Source organism: Nicotiana attenuata, chromosome 7 (genome assembly GCF_001879085.1).
Source record: "Nicotiana attenuata strain UT chromosome 7, NIATTr2, whole genome shotgun sequence".
NCBI classification, from domain to species: Eukaryota; Viridiplantae; Streptophyta; class Magnoliopsida; order Solanales; family Solanaceae; genus Nicotiana; species Nicotiana attenuata.
The window spans coordinates 8,545,916-8,567,354 of NC_031995.1; the positions used below are offsets into that span (position 1 = coordinate 8,545,916).

General features: G+C 34.1%; 1 protein-coding gene across 2 annotated transcripts; it reads left to right on the forward strand.

Annotated features, from left to right (window-relative positions):
• On the forward strand, positions 9,692-17,878 carry LOC109228657 (exocyst complex component EXO84B). Of its 2 annotated transcripts, none has more exons than XM_019393815.1 (7): positions 9,692-10,160; positions 13,598-13,695; positions 13,905-14,958; positions 15,714-16,229; positions 16,779-16,967; positions 17,060-17,196; positions 17,464-17,878. In XM_019393815.1, the coding sequence occupies exons 1-7, from the start codon at positions 9,993-9,995 to the stop codon at positions 17,633-17,635; spliced, it is 2,334 nt and encodes a 777-aa protein (XP_019249360.1). In that variant the 5' UTR covers positions 9,692-9,992; the 3' UTR covers positions 17,636-17,878. The 2 variants fall into 2 exon arrangements, with proteins under 2 accessions (XP_019249360.1, XP_019249361.1); XM_019393816.1 differs by having other exon boundaries at positions 17,473-17,878.

The following is a 21,439-nucleotide window of genomic DNA, read 5'->3' on the forward strand; positions in this document are numbered from 1 at the left end:
CTAAATTTCTTTGGTTTTTTTCGTTTTTCTGACCACCCACCCCACCCCACTCTCCTACCCCCTACCCCCTACCCCCCCCCCCCAAAATATTTAGAAATTTAAAGTCAAATAAACTTTAAGATATATATAAATACATTCCTTATTTGAATTTGGTAAAATTACTAAACTTTTACTCCAAAAATATGAACTCTCCCACTTTAGGTAGACGTATAATTTATTTTATTATAATTATGAGTATGTTTACCTAAACATTTGTAAAGCTTAAAAGTACAAATAAACCAAAAAAAAATGATCGGAAACAATGAGGATTTTAGATTTGGAAGTATTAATTAGTGTAGTTCCGAAAATTACCTACATAGTTCTTTTTTATATGTCAATTTTGAATAATATATAATTTGAAAGTATAAGATAAATATAAAATTCTGGAAATAAACCTAACTAAAACTAAAATATTTAAGGTACCTAATAATCTAAAAATTTGTAGAGTAATTTATATGAAGTTAATTGTCACAAAGTTGAAGTTGGTCGGCATCTTCACTTTTGTAGCTTTAAAAAACTAAATTGTTCCTTCAACAAATAATTTTATGTCAATAAATTATAGAGAATTTTCAGAAATGGCTATTGTTTAGTGGCTATTAACTTCCTATATCATATATATAATTATTTTCCATACCTACCTTTCAGTTGTTATGGTAATGTATTCGATGTATTCGAGCTACTGAATTCATGAATACAGTAGCAAACAAAAAAATAGGGCAGTGCAGCTGGCAGCCACTGTATTCACATGTATTCATACCATGTTTACGTGAATACAACGTAATAATAGGTCTCTCAAGTTGTTTAATAACGGAAATCTGCTAATTTAACGGGATACACTCCTAATATAACTCTCCTAAATTAATTATAACACACAACATTATCAATCCAATTAATGAGAAGATTTATCATACGCTAAACACCTGAAAAATGGAGCATTTTTCAGATTTTCAGTCCCTTTTTTTATGATACAATTCGAGCTTTTTTGTGACATTGTTCGAGGTTCTGCTCGGAATTGATACAAGTATCTACATAAATATTTAGAAATTCGATTTTCTGTATATGAATACATCATGTATTTATGCCGGATACAACCTGTAATTGTAACTTACTGCTTGGATATTTCATAATAAACCTAGTACTTGTATTCTGTTGTATCTAACAGTTGTGTTCAATGTATTCAAGTTTATTTTTGTATTCACGATATTTTATTTATTCCTAACACATGGTATTATTGCTTTATTGAGTATATTTTATTAGTTGTATTCATTGATTTTCTATTTGTATTGATAGTATTTTACTGTATTTCACTGTATTGTTGTTTTAAATACGAATGGATATAGTTAGGTTTAAAATACAGATGAATACAGTTAGATTGAATGCATAACTAATTGATGAATAACATCAAAATGATAGAACTAACAATGTATTTAAAAATATTGTTGTAAGAACTCAAATACATATAAATACTTCTAAATACAACAATCAAAAAGCACTTTACAAAATAAAAATCAGTGCATGCTTTATCGAATACATATAAATACATCTAAATACAAGAAGAGAAAACCATGGTAGAAACTAAAAATCAATGTATGCGAACTTGAATACATATAATACATCTACAATTAGGGTCATTGCGTATTTTTGTTCTCATTTCGGCTTCCATGGTTGCTAATGAACCTGCAAATACATGTTCCTCTTAAGTGATTTGGAAATCGAAAGATGGCCCTTTGAAATTGAGTGCTTTAGTGGGTATTCTGCAGAAAACCTAACAATGGTGAATAATTAAAAAAAAACTATTGAAGAGGAAAAGAAGAAGCTTTAACCGGCCAAAAATCCAAAAACTTTAGTGCTGAGTGGTGAAAATCTGTGATGGTGATTTACGACTTGTACGATTTCATAGTTCTTGACAGAAGCAAGAAATCATGAATCAAAAGGGAAATAATTTGGTGTCACGCCTCCACCTCCTTTGGAATTGGGAAAGAATAATTTTGAAAGGGATGTTAAGAAAACTTGCAGAAAATCATGGGAAAACTCACTGTTTTCATGGCTTAAGAGTAGTGATAACCATGGAAATCATGGAAAAGCTCACTGTGAGGAAACCAGTTTTCTGGCTCATATAGGTAAGAATGAGAGAGAGATCGTGGAGAGAGAAATAAGATACTATGCGTGATTTTGGGAGAGAATAAACAGAAAGAATGAGAGAGAAAAATATTAGACAACTTATTTAATGGCTTAAGAGTAGGAAGTGACCATAAATACATATTTTTCTATAAAAACTAAAAAGTAACTATAGAAAATAATATTTTAAAAGGATTTTGATTTATAATAAATAGGGTGTAAAACTTTGCTATAGGAGGTAAAATTTCCTAAATTATATTAACATTTATAATTTCATGTAATAATTAAAATTTTAAATCCAACTAATCAAATTTTGCCATAAATTTGATGGAATATGATTTAAGGATCAATGATTGCACGATTTTTTTTTTCATGATAGACTCTAATCTATATGGACACAATATATCATAAAAATATAAAATATTAACATGAAATTGTGATCACTTTTATCCTTCATAAGTGTCGTTCAAGTTTGAGAAAAGTCATAATTATAATTAATAATCCATTTTTAGTAGAACTAACATTTAAGATTTTAAGGACTTCCATGAGGTAGAGATTTTTTCTTTATTAAGTTAATTAAATAGGATCGACATTAATCATCATTTCCATGATTTTAGACTTTCTTCTTTTAACTTTATTATATAACTCAAGCATAATTCCTAAAATAATATTTATACGACTTTTTAAAAAAAACTTACACTTATTGAGACAAGGTACACACGCAAAGTGCGTACTCTAAGACTAGTTATATTAAAAGCATGAAGGCCTTTAGTGAAATGTCGTTCACCTTTTTTTATCCCTTAGAAATAGATTTCACATTAGACAAAATCGTAATTTAATAATTTTCTTAATATTTAGAAATAGTTATTTAATTATAATCCTAATATTTTGGTCAATTAATGATTTTCTAATTTGAGCTACATAGAAAAAAAAATGATATTTAGGACTTTATGTTTAAATCTTTTCCTTGTTTGGCTATGCAGGATAACTATAGTTCCTCCTATATCAATTTTTAATATTGTCAGGACTTTAAATCAGCCTCTAACTCTATTTATGAAATTCGTTTGCAAATTCTTTATGCATTTCACGATTTTTTTAATTTACTTCACGATTGGCTACTTGCATAACTCACATTTTGTTTATTTATTCTGTTGCAAGGACTTTTTGTGTCTTCCATATTTACTTTTTTATATTTTTATTTAAATAAACAAAAACTTTTTATTAGTTATTCGCGCGATTTAGTTGCAAATTGATTATTCATATTATTTGTGCATTCTTGAGTAGCACCACAGAGTTCCCCCTAATATGTATTTAGGATTTTAAATCAACTAAATTTTGTGCATTAATTTCTTTCGTATTAAATATAAAAAAAATCTAATATGTCGTATAAATTTTTTCATTATTTGTATTTTGACAAAAATAAGAAAACAAAAAATGGTAAAGTCCAAAAAATAAGTAAGAACTAACTGTTACTTAAGTCAGTAATTATCGGTCGGCGCTCCTTTGATATTCAAAGATATTTAGGTTCTCAAATTAAATGACTTTTTCTTTTATATACTATGTTTAAATATTTTTAACATATTACTATTAGTGCTAACATTTTAAAATTCATTGTAATATTACTCAACCAAAAATATAAAAGTGAATCTGAATATTTTGAAAGGACTTTTTTAGATCTTTGATACGTGAAGAAAAAGTTGAGGAAAAAATTAATAGTAAGAGAAAAAAGATACTATAAAAAGATAATTTTGGATAAAGGCCAGAAATTTAAATTTGAAGATATTATTTACTTCTTTAACGTATAGTTGAGAGATAAATGACAAGCTCAAATGTAAATCAAAGTTAGAGTCCTTTTTGTGAATGGCTGTAATAGTTCCTTTGTTGATTTAGCTAAACATGACGACGATGACAGTAACAACAAACAAAACAAAAAACGCAAGCAAATCCTACAAGTTGGTCTGAGAAGATTAATGTGTACGCATACCTTACCTTCACCTTAAGAAAGTAAGAAAGTAGAGATATTATTTTTGTTAGACCCTCGACTCAAGAACGGTGAAAAAGAAGCGACAAACAAATAAGATCTAGCTAAACATGATAAACATTAAGTATCTTAAAAAACTTACACTTTTTTTAGTTCTTATTTTATAATTTAATTTAAGTATTAATCATACTTATCTAACTCATTTAATTATATGTTCATTGATATAGGTACACGCGCAAAGCGCGTACCCTAAATCTGGTTTATATTAAAAACACGAAGGCCCTTAACAAAATGTCGTTTGTCATTTTTACCCTCTAAAAATAAAGTCTACACTAGACAAAACAGTCCTTTAATTATTTGTCTAATAATTAAAAATATTTATTTAGTAAATTTCCTAATATTTAGTAATACTCATTTAATTATTCTCTTACTATTTAGGGCTTTAATTTTTCTATTCCTTTTAATTCTAGAAGTCGTGCCTTTTCAAATCCATATAGATTTAGGGTGTGTTTGATATAACGGAAAATATTTTCCGTGGAAAATATTGTGACGACCCAAAGGGTCATCACCGGATTTCTCTCTTTTTCCGTGCTTCCGAGGCCTTGAAAACCTCACCTTTAGTTGCCTCGATTTGCGTGCGCAGTACGGGCGCGTAGCCGGAAAGATTATATGTTAAATTCTGTGAAAAATTTCAAAATGTGGCTTTAAAATGATTAAAGTTGACTTTGGTCAACATTTTTGGTAAACGGACCCGGACCCGTAATTTGACGGTCCCGGAGGGTTCGTAGAAAAATATGGGACTCGGGCATGTGCCCGGAGTCGAAATCCGAGGTCTAGAACCCGAGTAAAAGAATTTTTCTGTGAAATTTTTCTGAAATTATTAAGAAAAATGGAAATAAAAATTGATTAAAAGACTATGGCATCGGGCTCGTATTTTGGTTCCGACGCCCGGTACAAGTCTTAAATATGTGTTAAGCGCTTTCCGTAAAGTTTGGTCAAAAACGGACGTCATTTGGCGTGTTTCGGACCTAAATATCAAAAATTTGAAGTTTATGAAGTTAGAATGAAAAATGATGATTTTGAGGGTTGATTCATTGATTTTGATGTTGTTTTGGCAATTTGATCGCTCGGTTAAGTTCGTATGAGGTTGTTGAGTTAGTATGTGTGTTTGGTTAGGGGCCCCGAGGGCTCGGAAGTGATTCGGAGGTGGTTCAGGATGTTTTTGGCCTTAGAGAAAGTTGCAGAAAATCTGCAATTTTTGCACAGTTGTTCCCTCCTTCGCGATCGCAATCTTCAGCCCGCGTTCGCGTTCCTTTGGCTTTTTCCTCTTCCGCGTTCGCGTACTCGGTCACGCGATCGCATAGCTTCAGCATTTTCTTCAATGCGTTCGCACCAGTAGACTCGCGTTCGCATAGACCAAACTTTTGGACCCCCAGTATTTCTTCTACGCGTTCGCGTTACCATCCACGCGATCGCGATAACCAGTCAGTGGGACCTTACGCGATCGCACCCCTATTTCCGCGATCGCGTAGGGCAAATTCGCCCAGTTATTTTTAAAGCCTAAAAACATACCAGTAGCGGGATTTTTCACCCAAAACACATGAGTTCATCTTCTCCACAGCACCTAGGCGATTTTTAGAGCTATCCTTCATCAAAGCTTCTTGGGTAAGTATTATCTAAATCGTTTTCTTCATTTTCTATCATCATTTATCAAATTCCTAGACCTAAATCATGTAGTTCATGGTAAGAATTGGGGAAAAGGATAAATTAGGGCTTTTCAATTTTCTTTGATTTAGACCTCGTTTTGGGGTCGAATTTGAAAACAAATTGTATATCCGGGCTCGTGGGGGAATGGATGACTTGGAATTGGTTCGAACCTCGTGTTTTGACCAAGCGGGCCCGGGGTCGATTTTTGGTATTTTTGGAAGAATGTTAGAAAATTCATATCTAGGCTATGGGATGTTGCCATTGAGTGTTTATTGATATTATTGAATTAATTATGCCTAGATATCATTGTTTCGGAGTCGGATTGTAGAGGAAAGGCGGTATTTGAGGATTGATTGCTATTCTTTGGACCGAGGTAAGTGTTTGATCTAACTTTGGCTTGAGGGAATAGGATTATAGTGTTATTAATTGCTAAATGATCGAGTACGGTGTATAGGCATGGTGACGAGTATCTATACACCGGTGTCTAGCATGACCGTGGGTCCTTGTTTGCACGTATTTCCGATATTTTTGAGACTCGTCTATGCTAATTGATGAATTCTACATAATGTGAATAGTTTGTGGATTGGTTATGAATTGTAAATTCTTTGGAGCGTTGGCTCGAACAATAAAGATACTATTGAGTAAGAAATGAAATAAATGGAAAGAGATATGATTAATCCCTTGCCGGGATGGTTTTATTATATTGATTATCTCATTTGCCGGGATGTGAAAGTTGTTGTTGTTACTCCCTTGCCGAGATTTAGCTGTTTAAATGTGTTTTCCCTTGCCGGGACATTTCTTATTATTTGCTTATTCCCTCGCCCGTATGGTTGTGGTTGTTGGTTGGGTGAGGAAGAGTGATAATGCACGAAGGGTCATTCCGTGCCATATTTTGATTATTTATGCACGAAGGGACATTCCGTGCTCTGATTTGACTATAATTGCACGAAGGATCATTCCGTGCCATGAAATGAGAGTTATGTGAGGAAAAGCATGAAGGGTGATGCCGTGCATTCTATTTGATTGTTTTTGGTGAGAATGAGAGTAAAAGCACGAAGGTTGATGCCGTGCAGCTGTTGATTCTCCTGTTTTTTGTTAATTATTGTTATTGCCCTGTTNCAGTTATTTTTAAAGCCTAAAAACATACCAGTAGCGGGATTTTTCACCCAAAACACATGAGTTCATCTTCTCCACAGCACCTAGGCGATTTTTAGAGCTATCCTTCATCAAAGCTTCTTGGGTAAGTATTATCTAAATCGTTTTCTTCATTTTCTATCATCATTTATCAAATTCCTAGACCTAAATCATGTAGTTCATGGTAAGAATTGGGGAAAAGGATAAATTAGGGCTTTTCAATTTTCTTTGATTTAGACCTCGTTTTGGGGTCGAATTTGAAAACAAATTGTATATCCGGGCTCGTGGGGGAATGGATGACTTGGAATTGGTTCGAACCTCGTGTTTTGACCAAGCGGGCCCGGGGTCGATTTTTGGTATTTTTGGAAGAATGTTAGAAAATTCATATCTAGGCTATGGGATGTTGCCATTGAGTCTTTATTGATATTATTGAATTAGTTATGCCTAGATATCATTGTTTCGGAGTCGGATTGTAGAGGAAAGGCGGTATTTGAGGATTGATTGCTATTCTTTGGGCCGAGGTAAGTGTTTGATCTAACTTTGGCTTGAGGGAATAGGATTAGAGTATTATTTGCTAATTGCTAAATGTTGAGTACAGTGTATAGGCATGGTGACGAGTATCTATACACCGGTGTCTAGCATGACCGTGAGTCCTTACTTGTGCTTATGTCGGATTCCGTGGTGACTCTTCCTTGTTTAATTGATGGTTTCGATATAATGTGAAAAATATGAAGAGAAGATATGATTTGTAAACTCCTTGGAGCGTTGGCTCGAATTATGACATGATTAGGACGTAAGAAATGAACGAAAGGGGAAGAGATGTAATTACTCCCTTGCCGGGACGAGTAAGTGATTGTTGTTGCTCCCTTGCCGGGAATTAACTTTTTATTTGTATTCTCCCTTGCCGGGATGGTTGAATTGATACTTGTTTCCCTTGCCGGGAAATCATTATATATATATATATATTATGAAATGGGATCGTGTGGCACGCCGACCACTTATATATTATGAAATGGGATCGTGTGGCACGCCGACCACTTATCTATCATGAAATGGGATCGTGTGGCACGCCGACCACTTATCTATCATGAAATGGGATCGTGTGGCACGCCAACCACGTATTCTGTGTTAGAGGAGATTTGGTTGTAGTTTTCCTTAATTGTTCCTACCGTTCTATTTTATCTGTTACTCCCAAAAGTATGCTCCCCTCCCAGTCTTAATTATTACTTTCCGCTGTTATTTTTTTTGTAGTACTTGTATATAAATATCTGCACAGGTTGACTTGGTAGTCCTGTCTAGCCTCGTCACTACTTCGCCGGGGTTAGGCCAGGCACTTACCAGCACATGGGGTCGGTTGTGCTGATGCTACACTTCTGTGCTTTTTGCACAGATTACGGTACCGGAGCAGCTCTTGGACCACAACAGTAGTTGATCAGGAGCCCTCTTCAGTCCAGGGACTTACGAGGTAGCCTAGCTGGCGTTCGCAGGCCGAAGTCCCTTTCCAGATTTTCTGTTTGTTTTCATTGTACCGAGACAGACATTATGTATTTTTCTATTTTGACTTGTTTGTAGCACTCTTTAGTAGTTCGTGAGATAGCGACTCCAGTCTTGGGTAGTGAAATATTAGACTATTGCATTTTGGGTTTTCAGTTATTTATGTTTTAAAAGACTTCCGCATTTATTTAAAGGCTCGGTATTTTATTATTGTTATGTTGTTATCCGAAAATGTTTAAATGTTTGGCTTGCCTAGCTCCAACAGTAGGTGCCATCACGACTCCCGATGGTGGGAAATCCGGGTCGTGACAAATATTTTCTTGGAAAACAAGTAGTAATCTTATTCATTTTCCGGTGTTTGGTACGCAAATTAAGGAAAGTGACTTCTCAAGAGTATTCATAAATAATTTAGATATAATAAACATGAAGCCATAAACTTTCAAACCAACAACCTTCCGCATCCACAAATTTTATAAACTTTCGAACTGCTAAACTTTCGAAATCGCGTAATTTCGAACCCGTAAACTTTATAATTTCTAAACCCGTAAACTTCGAAACACATAAACCTCCGAACTCATAACTTTGGTACTTGTAAAATTTTGAATCTTTAAACCGATAAAAAAAAACTAAAACTGAAAAATATATATAAAAATATTTTTTTGGGGGGGGGGGGGGGGTTGAAAAATGAAAAACAGAAATTTGAAATTATAAAAAATAAAAAAGTAACTTTTTTTTTTGTAATAAGAATTTATACGTAGTTCAAATAAGGAAAGACTTAATAGTTAGAATTTTATTTATTTCAGAATCCTAAATTAGGCAAATAGTTAAATGACGATATTGTCTAGTTTAAATTGTTTTTTAAAGGGTAAAAAAGACGAACGATACTTCGCTAAGAGGCTTTGTGCTTTTAATATAGATACAGATGTTAGCACGCTTACAATTTGTTTTTTTAAATGCTTTTCACTTTTAAAATTATGTGATGTTTCGTGGTAGATTATATTGTTCTTTATGAAACACCAATGTGCCATGAAATATTTTAAATAATAATTAAAAGTTAATTTGACACAAAATTATCATATTAAAATTTAATATCTAAATCATGCTAATCTGAAATTTCACAAAATTGTACGTATATGGTGATAATAATGTCAAATAATTTAAAACAATTTAAAATGGAATAGGGAGTGAGTTATAAAAGCTAAAAGGTATGGACCGCGTAAGGAAAGTTAAACAAACAGCAGACGGAGGCAACGGGGCACTAAACGTTAGCTAAGAAAGAGAAAATTCGGTGGCGTGGGTAGGCTGGCGATTAGCGAACCAAAACCCAACGCTATCAAACAAACGAACAAACTCAGCCCCTTTTTTCTCTTTCTATATTCCGCAAACCAACTAATCTCCTTTGGTTTCGTCAATCATAATCCATGGCAGCAATAGCAAGTCGATTAGATCTATAGCCTTTTGATTTTCCTATATTCAACCCTAAACATTCGCCCATTCATTTTTCTTTGATTCAGTAGTCATGGCTTCCGTGAAATCCTCTCGGTCAAGAGCACACGCGGTCACTCCGTCTAAAGGAATCAACAAAGAAAGCGGCACCAAGCTCGAAGAAAATCTCAACGTCTTCAAATCCGATAATTTCGATGCTGATGCCTTTGTTCAGTCCAAATGTCATTCTCTCAACGAGAAGGTCCAATTCCTCAATTCCCCTCTTCTTTTCTTTGATAATAATTGACTGTTGAATTTCCCTAAGTAAACGTATTCACTTGTGATTCATCTAAAAGGTTGAGTTTCATTACTTTATTCGATTGAAATTTACCATAGGCCATATGATTAAATTAATAAATATCTCATATTTTATTATGTCGCACGCTTTTTAGCTGCATCACTTAGATACATTTGTATACGATGTAAAATGATGTCACTATGTAGCTCAAGCTTGAAAATTTCTCAAATTAATTTACTTTTCATACGTTTACTTATTTTTTATTTAACTTAACTACATATTGATGTTCTTTGCAATATCTTGATTTGGATATCGGCTTGTTTTAATTCGGAGATTTCATCTCAATATTCTTAGTGATTTACAATAATGCTAATGATGATTGCCAATTTCAGCCTGTCTACTAAATTACTGTAATTGTTTACTAGACTTGTTGCACGAAATGTGGTCATATGGAAATTTTTGTTAACAGTTGAGGATTTTTCCTTTCCTTGAAGCTCCATAATTTGATGAAAAATGAGGCTTTTTCCGAGTCTATAAGTTGTTTGAAGAGTTAAAGAAAGACATAGACTATCGAGGCATTTTCGATTTTCATATCTCTTTTCTTGTCTTACACATCATTGCATTTTGAGAGGAGGGGAGGAATTGTTTTAACATACAGCTTTACATGGGTAAAAATTAATCCCCCCAGTGCATAATTGGGTGGAGAATGGGGCTGAATGAGGAAGTATCGGATGACTGACCCATTATCCTGTCATTGGAGGCAAAAAAGTGTGAAGGATGAGTCATCTCAAAACTAGAGTAGTTGACAGCGGGAAAATGCAAAATAGCGCCAAAGTTTGTTGCGGCTTTAAGGGCAAAGCATAATTAAAGAATTGGCTTTAACGAAAAAGCGCTAATGAAGTAAAACTAAATATGTAATGCAACAAAAACAATTACAAACACAAACAGCAATTATTTGGATTAAAGACTGAAGTAACTGTAATAAAGCAAAATTTATGAACTAAGAATCATACCAATTAAGTTAAAAGCCATTTTGAACTTCCAATTTTGATGAAAGGAACTAGTTTTATGTATTCCAAAGCAAGTTTTTGTACTAAATTTCAATTTCTTATTCCTACTCCCTAAAATTTCATTTTAATTCTTTTTAACGTTTAATGTATCAGTTTACCAACTATATTATCTAATACTGCCATCTTAAACACATAGCCCATGTGTGATGCAGCACACCCCTTAACACCTTAGCTCCTGCGCTAAAGTTTTACCTGCTTTAACTGAGTGTTAGGGCTTTAGTGCGCCTCAAATGAGTTTTTAACAACACTGCTCAAAACCCCTTTTATCCCTATGTAATGGACTATTTAATTGTTTAATTCCAGAGGAGGCTGTATTAATAGCCAGGGGATGAGAGTGTTACAGAACTAGAATTTAGAAAGACTGATTCATTCTAAATTTTTTTTTTTAAAAGAATGATAACCAGTAAATTTTAATTACCGAATTATAGACCCTTTTATTTAACCAAATGTTTATGTGCTTAAACAGACTAAGAATATTGTTATATGTTTTTTTAACAAAACTAATTTTGTTCACAGACCCCACTTGTGGGAAACTATTGAGTTTGTTGTTGCTGTTGTTTTCACATAACCGGCAGCACCAAGAGGGTACTGATAGTATGAAAAGTATAGCTAGCTTGTCTGCTCTATGTATGAAGGAGTATATGAAGTCTAAGAGTATATTAGCATCTTAACAGTATTGTACATTTTATAGTAACCACAACACTCTCTTAGTACTGGGTTTTATGATATCTATAATACTAACAAAAGGAAGTATTATACAATTCTATATTGCTTTGAGGTTTTAGTTTTTAACATTAACAAATCAACAAAAATAAGAAAATATAAATTAGAATTAAAAGAATAATCCGAAGATGTCTTACCCGTTGACTTATCCTGGGCGAGGATGACTCATCCAAAGCTATTCGATTATAAATTACCAGTACGTGAGCCAAAACATTCTCTATTGTTCATCAAAAAGCAGACACAAGCAGTTACACTAAGGGGTCGTTTGATAATGCATTAGAGAAATAATGCATGCATTAGCTTTGGTATTACTAATCCCTTGTTTGGTACACTTTTTTAACCTATGTTTTACTAATGCAAGTATTAGTTCTACGACTACAACCTATTTGGTATTATCCTATGTATAACTAATACATAGCAAACCATGGTATTAGCAATACCAAGGCTATTAATGCATGCATTAGCATGGTTAGAGACAAAATTGTCCTTAAATTCCTTTAAAGCTAAAGAATATGGAGGGCATTTTTGTAAACAACTAATTTTCTTAAAAATTATGCAATGCCTTTTAATTTTTAAACACCACGCCAAACAGTGGATGAGAAATAATCTCTGCATAACTAATGCTTGCATTACTAACTCATGCATTACTAATACTATTCTTATACACCTTACCAAACGACCCCTAAAGGTTATTATTGCCTCTATTTTACAGAGTAGCTTGTTACTATTGCTATCAGTTTACAAAAAAGGTACAGAAAATGCTCAAATTCTACTTCTTTCTCGACCTGTTTCTCCTTGCTTCTACCTATAATCTATTCTGTTTAGAGGAGGCAATGCCACATGTTACTATACTCCTTGCTACTACATAATTTTCATTAGCACCTTTTAATGAGTGTCACTTTCTCTTGAAAGACGCTCTTAATTTTGATCCTGCCTGCCACAAGACATGAATAGCTGTTGAGTCAGCTTCATATTTTAAAGTAGTAACGATGTTGCAGCTAGTTATTGTACTCCTTTCTGGTATCATAATTCTCTTTGGCACCTTTTAATGAGTACCACACTTGTTTTGGTGTATGCCCTGAAGTTTGTTCCTGCCACAAAGACTTATAAAGCGCTGAGTCAACTTCATAATACAGTTTGAAACTTCTCATCTTTTGTTTTGACCAACCATAACATCTCCTGCGAGTTGGGACTACAGGTAGTTGCAATGTTGACAAGTTGAACATGGCCATAAAACTAGAAATAGGTGAGTGATAAGGATGATAATTACTTCCAGCAGCTACTTTCCCTACACCAGATTTTGATTGTTCTTTTTTTTTTTTTAATAACCCTGGTGTCCGGGCCAGCTTGCGTGCTTTGATTGTTCTGTTGCTTTTGTGGTCATGGTATGGAGGAAGGAATGCTTTTGAGTGTTAATAGGGAAATGATTCTCAGAATCTTTTAGATTTGGGAGGGGATTCAGCTCATTTGACTAAATTCATCTATGATATGAAAATGGTTTTAACTGCAAAGTCATATTTGGGTGTCCATAATTATATCCTTGGCATTTAAATTCTTTTATGCAATGACTGTGGTGAGGTGTTGATAGAAATGTCCATGTATTTGCAGGAAATAAGGCAGTTGTGCTCGTATCTATTGGATCTGAAAAGGGCTTCTGCTGAGGAAATGCGCAAAAGTGTCTATGCCAACTATACAGCTTTCATTCGGTGAGTCCTTGATGTAGCTGCTATAGGACCTTCCTCCCAAACTGAAATACCTATGAATCAAGAGAAGTCTCCCATTGGGCATGAAATCTGACTTACTACTGACTTTTCTACTGTTTCGTATTCTTTATCTGTAGTCTTAGGCAACCTTGCCTTTTGTTGTTTCATCAATGCTTACTTGCTTTGCACTTCTTTGTCTATATTACTTGCAGCACATCAAAAGAGATATCAGATTTGGAGGGTGAGCTTTCATCCATGAAAAACTTGCTATCTACTCAGGCAACTTTAATTCATGGTTTAGCTGAGGGGGTTCATATTGATTCTTTGTCTGATGATGCTCCTGAGTCTACCTCCAATGCTCCTTCTAATGATGAAGTCAGGGAGCCTACGGACCTAGAGAAGTGGCTAACGGAGTTTCCTGATCTCCTAGACATTCTGTTAGCTGAAAGGAGAGTAGATGAAGCATTGTCGAGTCTTGATGAAGGAGAACGCATCGCGTCTGAAGCAAAAGAGAAGAAGACGTTAAGTCATGCTGTGCTTTTGTCACTACAAACGGCCATTGCTGAACGTAGACAAATGCTAGCTGATCAGCTCGCTGAAATTGCTTGCCAACCTTCTACTCGTGGTGCAGAGCTTCGTGCTGCTATTTCAGCTCTTAAAAAGCTTGGGGATGGCCCCCGTGCTCATAGTTTACTCCTTAATGCTCATTACCAGAAATACCAGCTCAACATGAAAAATCTCCGTCCATCTAGCACCTCTTATGGAGGAGCTTATACTGCCGCCCTTTCACAGCTGGTATTCTCTGCCATTGCTCAAGCAGCGACTGATTCATTGGCTATTTTTGGTAAAGAGCCAGCTTATACATCCGAGCTAGTGATGTGGGCTACTAAGCAGACAGAGGCATTTGCACTTTTGGTCAAAAGGCATGCATTAACTTCATCTGCAGCTGCTGGTGGCTTACGAGCTGCTGCAGAATGTGTTCAAATAGCTTTAGGACACTGTTCTTTATTGGAAGCTCGTGGACTTGCACTTTGCCCTGTGCTTCTGAAGCTTTTTAGACCTAGTGTTGAGCAAGCGCTAGATGCCAACTTGAAACGAATTGAAGAAAGCACTGCTGCTTTGGCAGCTGCTGATGATTGGGAACTTACGTATCCACCATCCGTTACGCGCACATCCGGTAGGCCAGCCGGTGCTGTTCTTGGCTCTACAGGGGCATATCAGCATAAGCTTTCAAGTAGTGCTCATCGTTTCAATTTGATGGTTCAGGTAATGTTATTAGCCGAACTGATGACCTGATAAAGCTAAATATAATAAATATTTCCTCGTGAACACCTGCTATTTGGTCATAGACACAGCAGCTTGCCTTAGGTGCTTTCCCTGCTAGCAGAATTTGCAACTTAATCCTCCACAGTGTGCTTAAGTATGTCTTACTAAAAGTCTCATTCGGCTTTTCGGAAGACAATCTTTATCTTCTACTCTATTTATCTGTTAATTTGCAGTTTTTGAGCGCACTTGCATCGGTAGAAGCAGGAAATCTGATTTCCTTGATATGATCATGAAATGACATCACTGCAACATGAAACTGTGATCAACATCTTTTTAGTTGTGAGATCTGAAAATATTTTATACAGACTGACCTTTATAGAACATCAGAAGAGCATGTTTCTCGTCTTATCATCCCTAGAGTATAGATCCAAATTACTTAAACCTTGTTTATGCCAATCTGTAATGTTGATGCCCTGCATTCCCTTTCTCAACTTTGTTACTGGTTCTTGGCTGTAGATGTTCAACATAGATTATTTGCAAGATCTTACTCTTTCTCTTATATCAAAGTGTTACTTTTATAGTATTATCTTGATTTGTTACAGTAGATTTACTGTCAATCTAGTATCAAATTTGTTTCTATTCATAGCATGGCTGGAACTCAATGTGCTTAAGAAATCATTTTGTGTATGATGTTGTTGCCAATGGTCCTTATGTCTTTTACTTTATTCATTTTGCTACTCCTGCTGCTTATCTAGGATTTCTTTGAGGATGTGGGACCATTGCTAAGTATGCAGTTGGGAGGGAAAGCTTTGGAAGGTCTATTTCAGGTGTTTAATGCTTACGTGAACACACTTATAAGAGCATTACCCGGCTCCATAGAGGACGAGACCAGCTTTGAAGGTTCAGGAAATAAAATTGTTCGCATGGCCGAGACTGAAGCTCAGCAAATTGCTTTGCTTGCAAACGCATCTTTATTGGCAGACGAACTATTGCCACGTGCAGCTATGAAGCTTGCTCCCTTGAATCAGGCTAATTACAAGGATGATCTTCAAAGAAGAGCTTCAGATAGGCAAAGCCGTCACCCGGAGCAAAGGGAATGGAAAAAGCGTCTTGTGAATTCAGTTGACCGGTTAAAGGATAGCTTTTGTCAGCAGCATGCTCTGGATCTTATTTTCACAGAGGAAGGGGACAGCCATCTCTCTGCCGAAATGTATATAAATATGGAGGGGAACGCTGACGAGATAGAATGGTTCCCTTCTCTAATATTCCAGGTGCAGTTTCCTCTTCCTGAGTTTTCTTATGTTACATGCCACTTCGAATAATTAGGGTTGTTCAGCTACAAGGTCTGCTGAAAAACTGATGTCTTTATTGTGTGTTAGTTACTGCAGCTTGGAGTTTGCACCTTCTTCTTACTAAACATGAGCTTTTATTAATCATTAACACTAAGAAAACAATTTTAAGAGCTTAGATCTTCAATTTTTTGGATACTTCATTATCAACACTAAGCAACCAGAAAATGAGATTACAGATCTTACACTCTTTGCTTAGTGTTCTTTTTTAATTTAAAAGGAAAAAACACTAAGCAAACAGTGTAACAGCTGAGATCTCTTTTTCTGGTTACTTATCATTAACAATATAGTATCTAAGTTGTAATCGACTAATCGTGATAAGAGCACTCCCTTTTCCTGGTGCCTATTCGTCTTTTTGTCTATTAGATTCCAACTTAAATATGCACATCTGGAGGTTTTAGTGGGAGTTCCTGTTTATACATGAGCAACTGTTTATGGTTGATAATCTGTGGTTATTTGTGATTCTGCCAGGAACTTTATGTCAAACTAAACAGAATGGCTGCCATAGCTGCTGATATGTTTGTAGGAAGGGAAAGATTTGCAATATTGTTGTTGATGAGGCTTACAGAAACTGTCATCTTGTGGCTTTCACAAGATCAGAGCTTTTGGGATGATATAGAGGAAGGACCAAGGCCATTGGGTCATCTTGGTCTTCAGCAGGTTTGTAATTACTGGTATCCACTTATCTTATTTTGCTCCCCACTGCCAATATGTTTTGTAACACTTCATGTTTACCATTGAACTTTTTGTAGTTCTATTTGGATATGAAATTTGTCACATGCTTCGCTTCGCAAGGACGCTACTTATCTAGAAATTTGCTTCGGGTTGTCAATGACATAATCTCTAAAGCAATGTCAGCCTTTGCTTCAACTGGGATGGATCCATATAGGTATAAATTCCCCTCACTTTATGGAATTTCATCCTTTTGCCATTTATCTGATTCTTAGTATATTTTGGGATGCATTAAGGATCACTTCATTTGGTATAAGAAGAAATAGTCCCTATGCTCTGTAGATTAATACTATGCTTGATTTACGGTATAAAGCTCTGCATTTTTTGGGGCAGCCGCTTCACCTTATGTCATGACTTACAGAGTAAAATCTTAAATAGTTTGTATATCAATTATATATTTATGCTTTAACTTAACCGTGGATAGTGCTGGCAGTGTTCTCCCTGACGATGATTGGTTCACTGAAATTGCTCAAGATGCGATAGAGAGGCTGAGTGGAAAGCCCAAAATTGCTAATGGGGAAAGGGATCTGAACAGTCCAACTGCCTCTGTCTCAGCTCAATCTATGTCTTCTGTCAGATCTCACGGGAGTTATTGATGTATAATTAATTCTACTGTTGTAAAATATGTGATGAATGATTGATCTTGGCTTGGTTAGCAAGTGTATTGATAGAAAGCTTCTCTTGTCTTCTTTCTTCTTTTTCTTGGCAAATTTGTAGATTGTGCTGGATGGTAGTGAGTTTAGGAAATTCTTTGTAGTGTTCATCAGGCAAGCATTTGGAATTTGTATATGCTGATTTTATTATTTGATCATGAATCCAAAGGCTCTTTGTCTCTTTTATATGTCGTTTACAGTCCTAAAAGAAATTGGTAATATGATGCCAATGGACCGGGCGATCGAAACCCCTGTGAACAGGTCCCAAAATTGTCGATCTATAAAGTTCTCATCGGTTTTCTGAGATTCATTTCCTATCCAGCTTAAGCCTTGATGCAAATATTACAGGGAGAAACTGTCCAGTTATAATGAAGTTTGGTCAATTATGCTAATGCTTGCGTATCCATTTACATGGTAGAAGAGGATGTGCTAATGATTACAATAGCGGGAACATGTATAGGAGAATGTGAAATTCTGTTTTCTGGCAATATTGTTAATCAGACAGTTAATCCATTCTTGATGGGATATTAGATGTAGCTGCTCTACATTTAACATGTGTATCAAACTAGCTCTATAACTTGATGTTAGCACCAAAGCCACGAAAACTCAGACACACCACAAATCTTTATTAGTTGCTTTTATACCTTTTTCCTCTGACCGGTCATGGCTTTTTTGAGTATCAGTCAGGATCCAATATTGGGAAAAGACATAAAACCCTCCAGATACTTGTCTCACAATTTCCAGTTGCACACTTGAGCAAAAGTAGAAAGCAGCACGTTGAATTAAACTCTAGCATGTGAAAACCTTTGAGGGAGTAATTTTGAAAGTAAAGTCGAGGAAATCATAAATGGCTAGAAACATAAATCGATACATATCGCATATCTTAACAGAAAAGGGCTTCTGTGCATAATTGGTCTGGAAACTAAAATCTGATTTCTCTCCTATCAAGCTAGTACGTACTGGTTTTATTTCTACGCGACAAAGCTCAATGAGTTGGATTTGAGAGAAACGTGCCTAGAGTTGGCTGAAATAGGTGGCTTGCTTTGGATGTCAAATTAGAAGATTTATCATTAATATCCCCTATACAATCCAGAATCCATATATACGAGTAATCTATATAGAATAGGAGAAGCAAAAGCACTATATTAAGATAAGTGTCTTAACCACAAAAAGGCAAGTGACATTGTTAAGACAAAATAAACCTCTTTTCTAACTAATTTTTTTTTTTTGAATTTTGAATTTTGAATTAATTGGTTATACTACTTGAATGAGTAATATAGATATCTTATAATTATCAATAAAAAACGAAATACAAAAAAATATTCTACTCATTCAAATTGGAGTTTTAAATTATTTTACAATAAAAAAAAAAAAAAAACTCAAAAGCTACCAATTCAAATTGGAGAGTAATTCTTCCAAAAATAGTAGCAGTAGTAGTAGTAGTGTGTTATATAGGAGTAGTTATTATACTAAATTGATAATTTATTAATAATTCATATATCAATTTAACAATATTAAGTAATGAATAATACAATTAGATAACCAAGATATATATATTAAGTAATGAATAATACAATACGATATCATTTAATATATATATATATATATATATATATATATATATATATATTATTATTATTATTATTATGAGAAAAATCATACATATACACATAACTAAAATCATAATAAATAAATATTCATAAATGAAGAATACTAAAAAAAAAAAATTAAATGATATCGTAAAAATACATATACTAATTAAATTTATCATGTAGAAAAATTTAGTTAATAAATAGGACTCATAATTTCATAATGAAAAGTACAAAAATATAAAGAAACTATTAAGATATTATACATACGATAATATATTATATACAAAACATATTTTATTAATTATTAAAAATATTAGTACATTTTTTGTCAAAAAATAAAAGGCTTAAATCTTTATACTTTTGATGAATTCAAAATTATAATTTAGTTAAAAAAATAATATATCAAAATTTACAGTAAATATACAATGAGAAAACTAATCAAATATTATAGTAGAAATCAATGTACGAAAAGAGGTGGATAAAGATATTTTATAATATTTATATTTTGAATCAATTAATAAACAAAAAATAAATAAATAAAACTCAAGAAAATTATTGATAAATTTAGACAATTGAAGAATTTTAAACAGTATAACATAGGTATAAATATATATTTCTAGATTAAGAAAATAATATATGTAATGTTCTACTACAAGAGAAGTAGTATCAAAATATTAAGACAATTTGACACGTTAATAAAAAATCAGATTAGTAAATGTATAGTACTGAGTACTTGCTAATTTAATAAAGAATAAATAAGGAATAAATAATTTATTTGATTACTATAATACTTTGTATCATTTGATTTTGTATAGAATTTATTATATTTATGTACACTACATTATAATAAAATAGTAACTAATATTTATTAAAATAACATGATATATTAGTTCATAATTTTGTAAGATTAATATTCCGTCAAATTGTGACCAAAAAAAAAATTCCGTCAAATTATCCGCGCATCGCGCGGGTTCTAACACTAGTAAGGGTAGAAAATACTTTCCAGAAAAAACAAAAAAAAAAAATTTATTTTTTTGGCTACGGATTTATGGAACCTCACTTACTAGTTTGAAGTTGAAAAATAGATTTCATGCAAATTGCACACTGAGCTAAAACTTCAAATTCATTTAACCTCCCCGTAAGCTGATAGCTTCTCTTAATGTTTGCGATGAATATTTTACTCCTTAGGGGTCGTTTGGTAGGGTGTATAAAAATAGTGCGGAATAAGGTGTATTAGTAATGCATGGATTAGTAATGCATGAGTTAGTAATGCAAGCATTAGCTATGCAGTTATTATTTCTTTGTTTGGTGTGGTGTATTAAAATTATAACGCATTGCATAATTTTTAAGAAAAATAGCTGCTTACAAAAATACCCTCCATATTCTCTAGCTTTAAGGGACTTTAAGGACAATTTTGTCTTTAACCACTAATGCATGCATTAATAGCCTTGGTATTACTAATGCCATGGTTTTCTATGCATTACTTATACATAGGATAATACCAAGTATGAAGGTATTAGTAATGCATAGAGCTAATGCTAGCATTATTTTTTCTAATACCTCCTACCAAACGACTCTTTAGTTAAACGAAACTAAACCTAAGTGCACTAACAAGGTTAGACTTTACCAAGTCAACTCCCACACCCACCCCTAATTAACACCCCACAATCTAGAATGATGTCGAAAAACTAATTCAAAGTTGTAGTAGGAAACCTTAATTGTTTAGGATTTGGAGTGTGGAGATTTTTGAGAAGTGTAGAGAGCTTTCAGAGATTTAATACATATATTTTCTTTCATATTTATAACAGCCTAGCCCGCTAGTGATATTGTCCGCTCTGGGCCTAGGCTCTCACGGGTTTAAAATGCGTCACTAGGGTCTAAGGTTTGTTAACTTATATACCCAACATCTCTCTTGTGTTTTGCTGATGTGGGACTCTATCGCCCAGCCCGCTAGTGATATTGTCTGCTTTGGGTCTAAACCCTCACGGGTTTAAAACGCGTTACTAGGGTCTAATGTTTGTTAACTTATATACCCAGCATCTCTCTTGTGTTTTGCCGATGTGGGACTCTGTCTAAAGTCTGGGGTATTACAATATTGATATCAGAGCTTCTACAATCTTGGGAGAGAATCAAATAGTTTTCGCTGTCGGGGGGG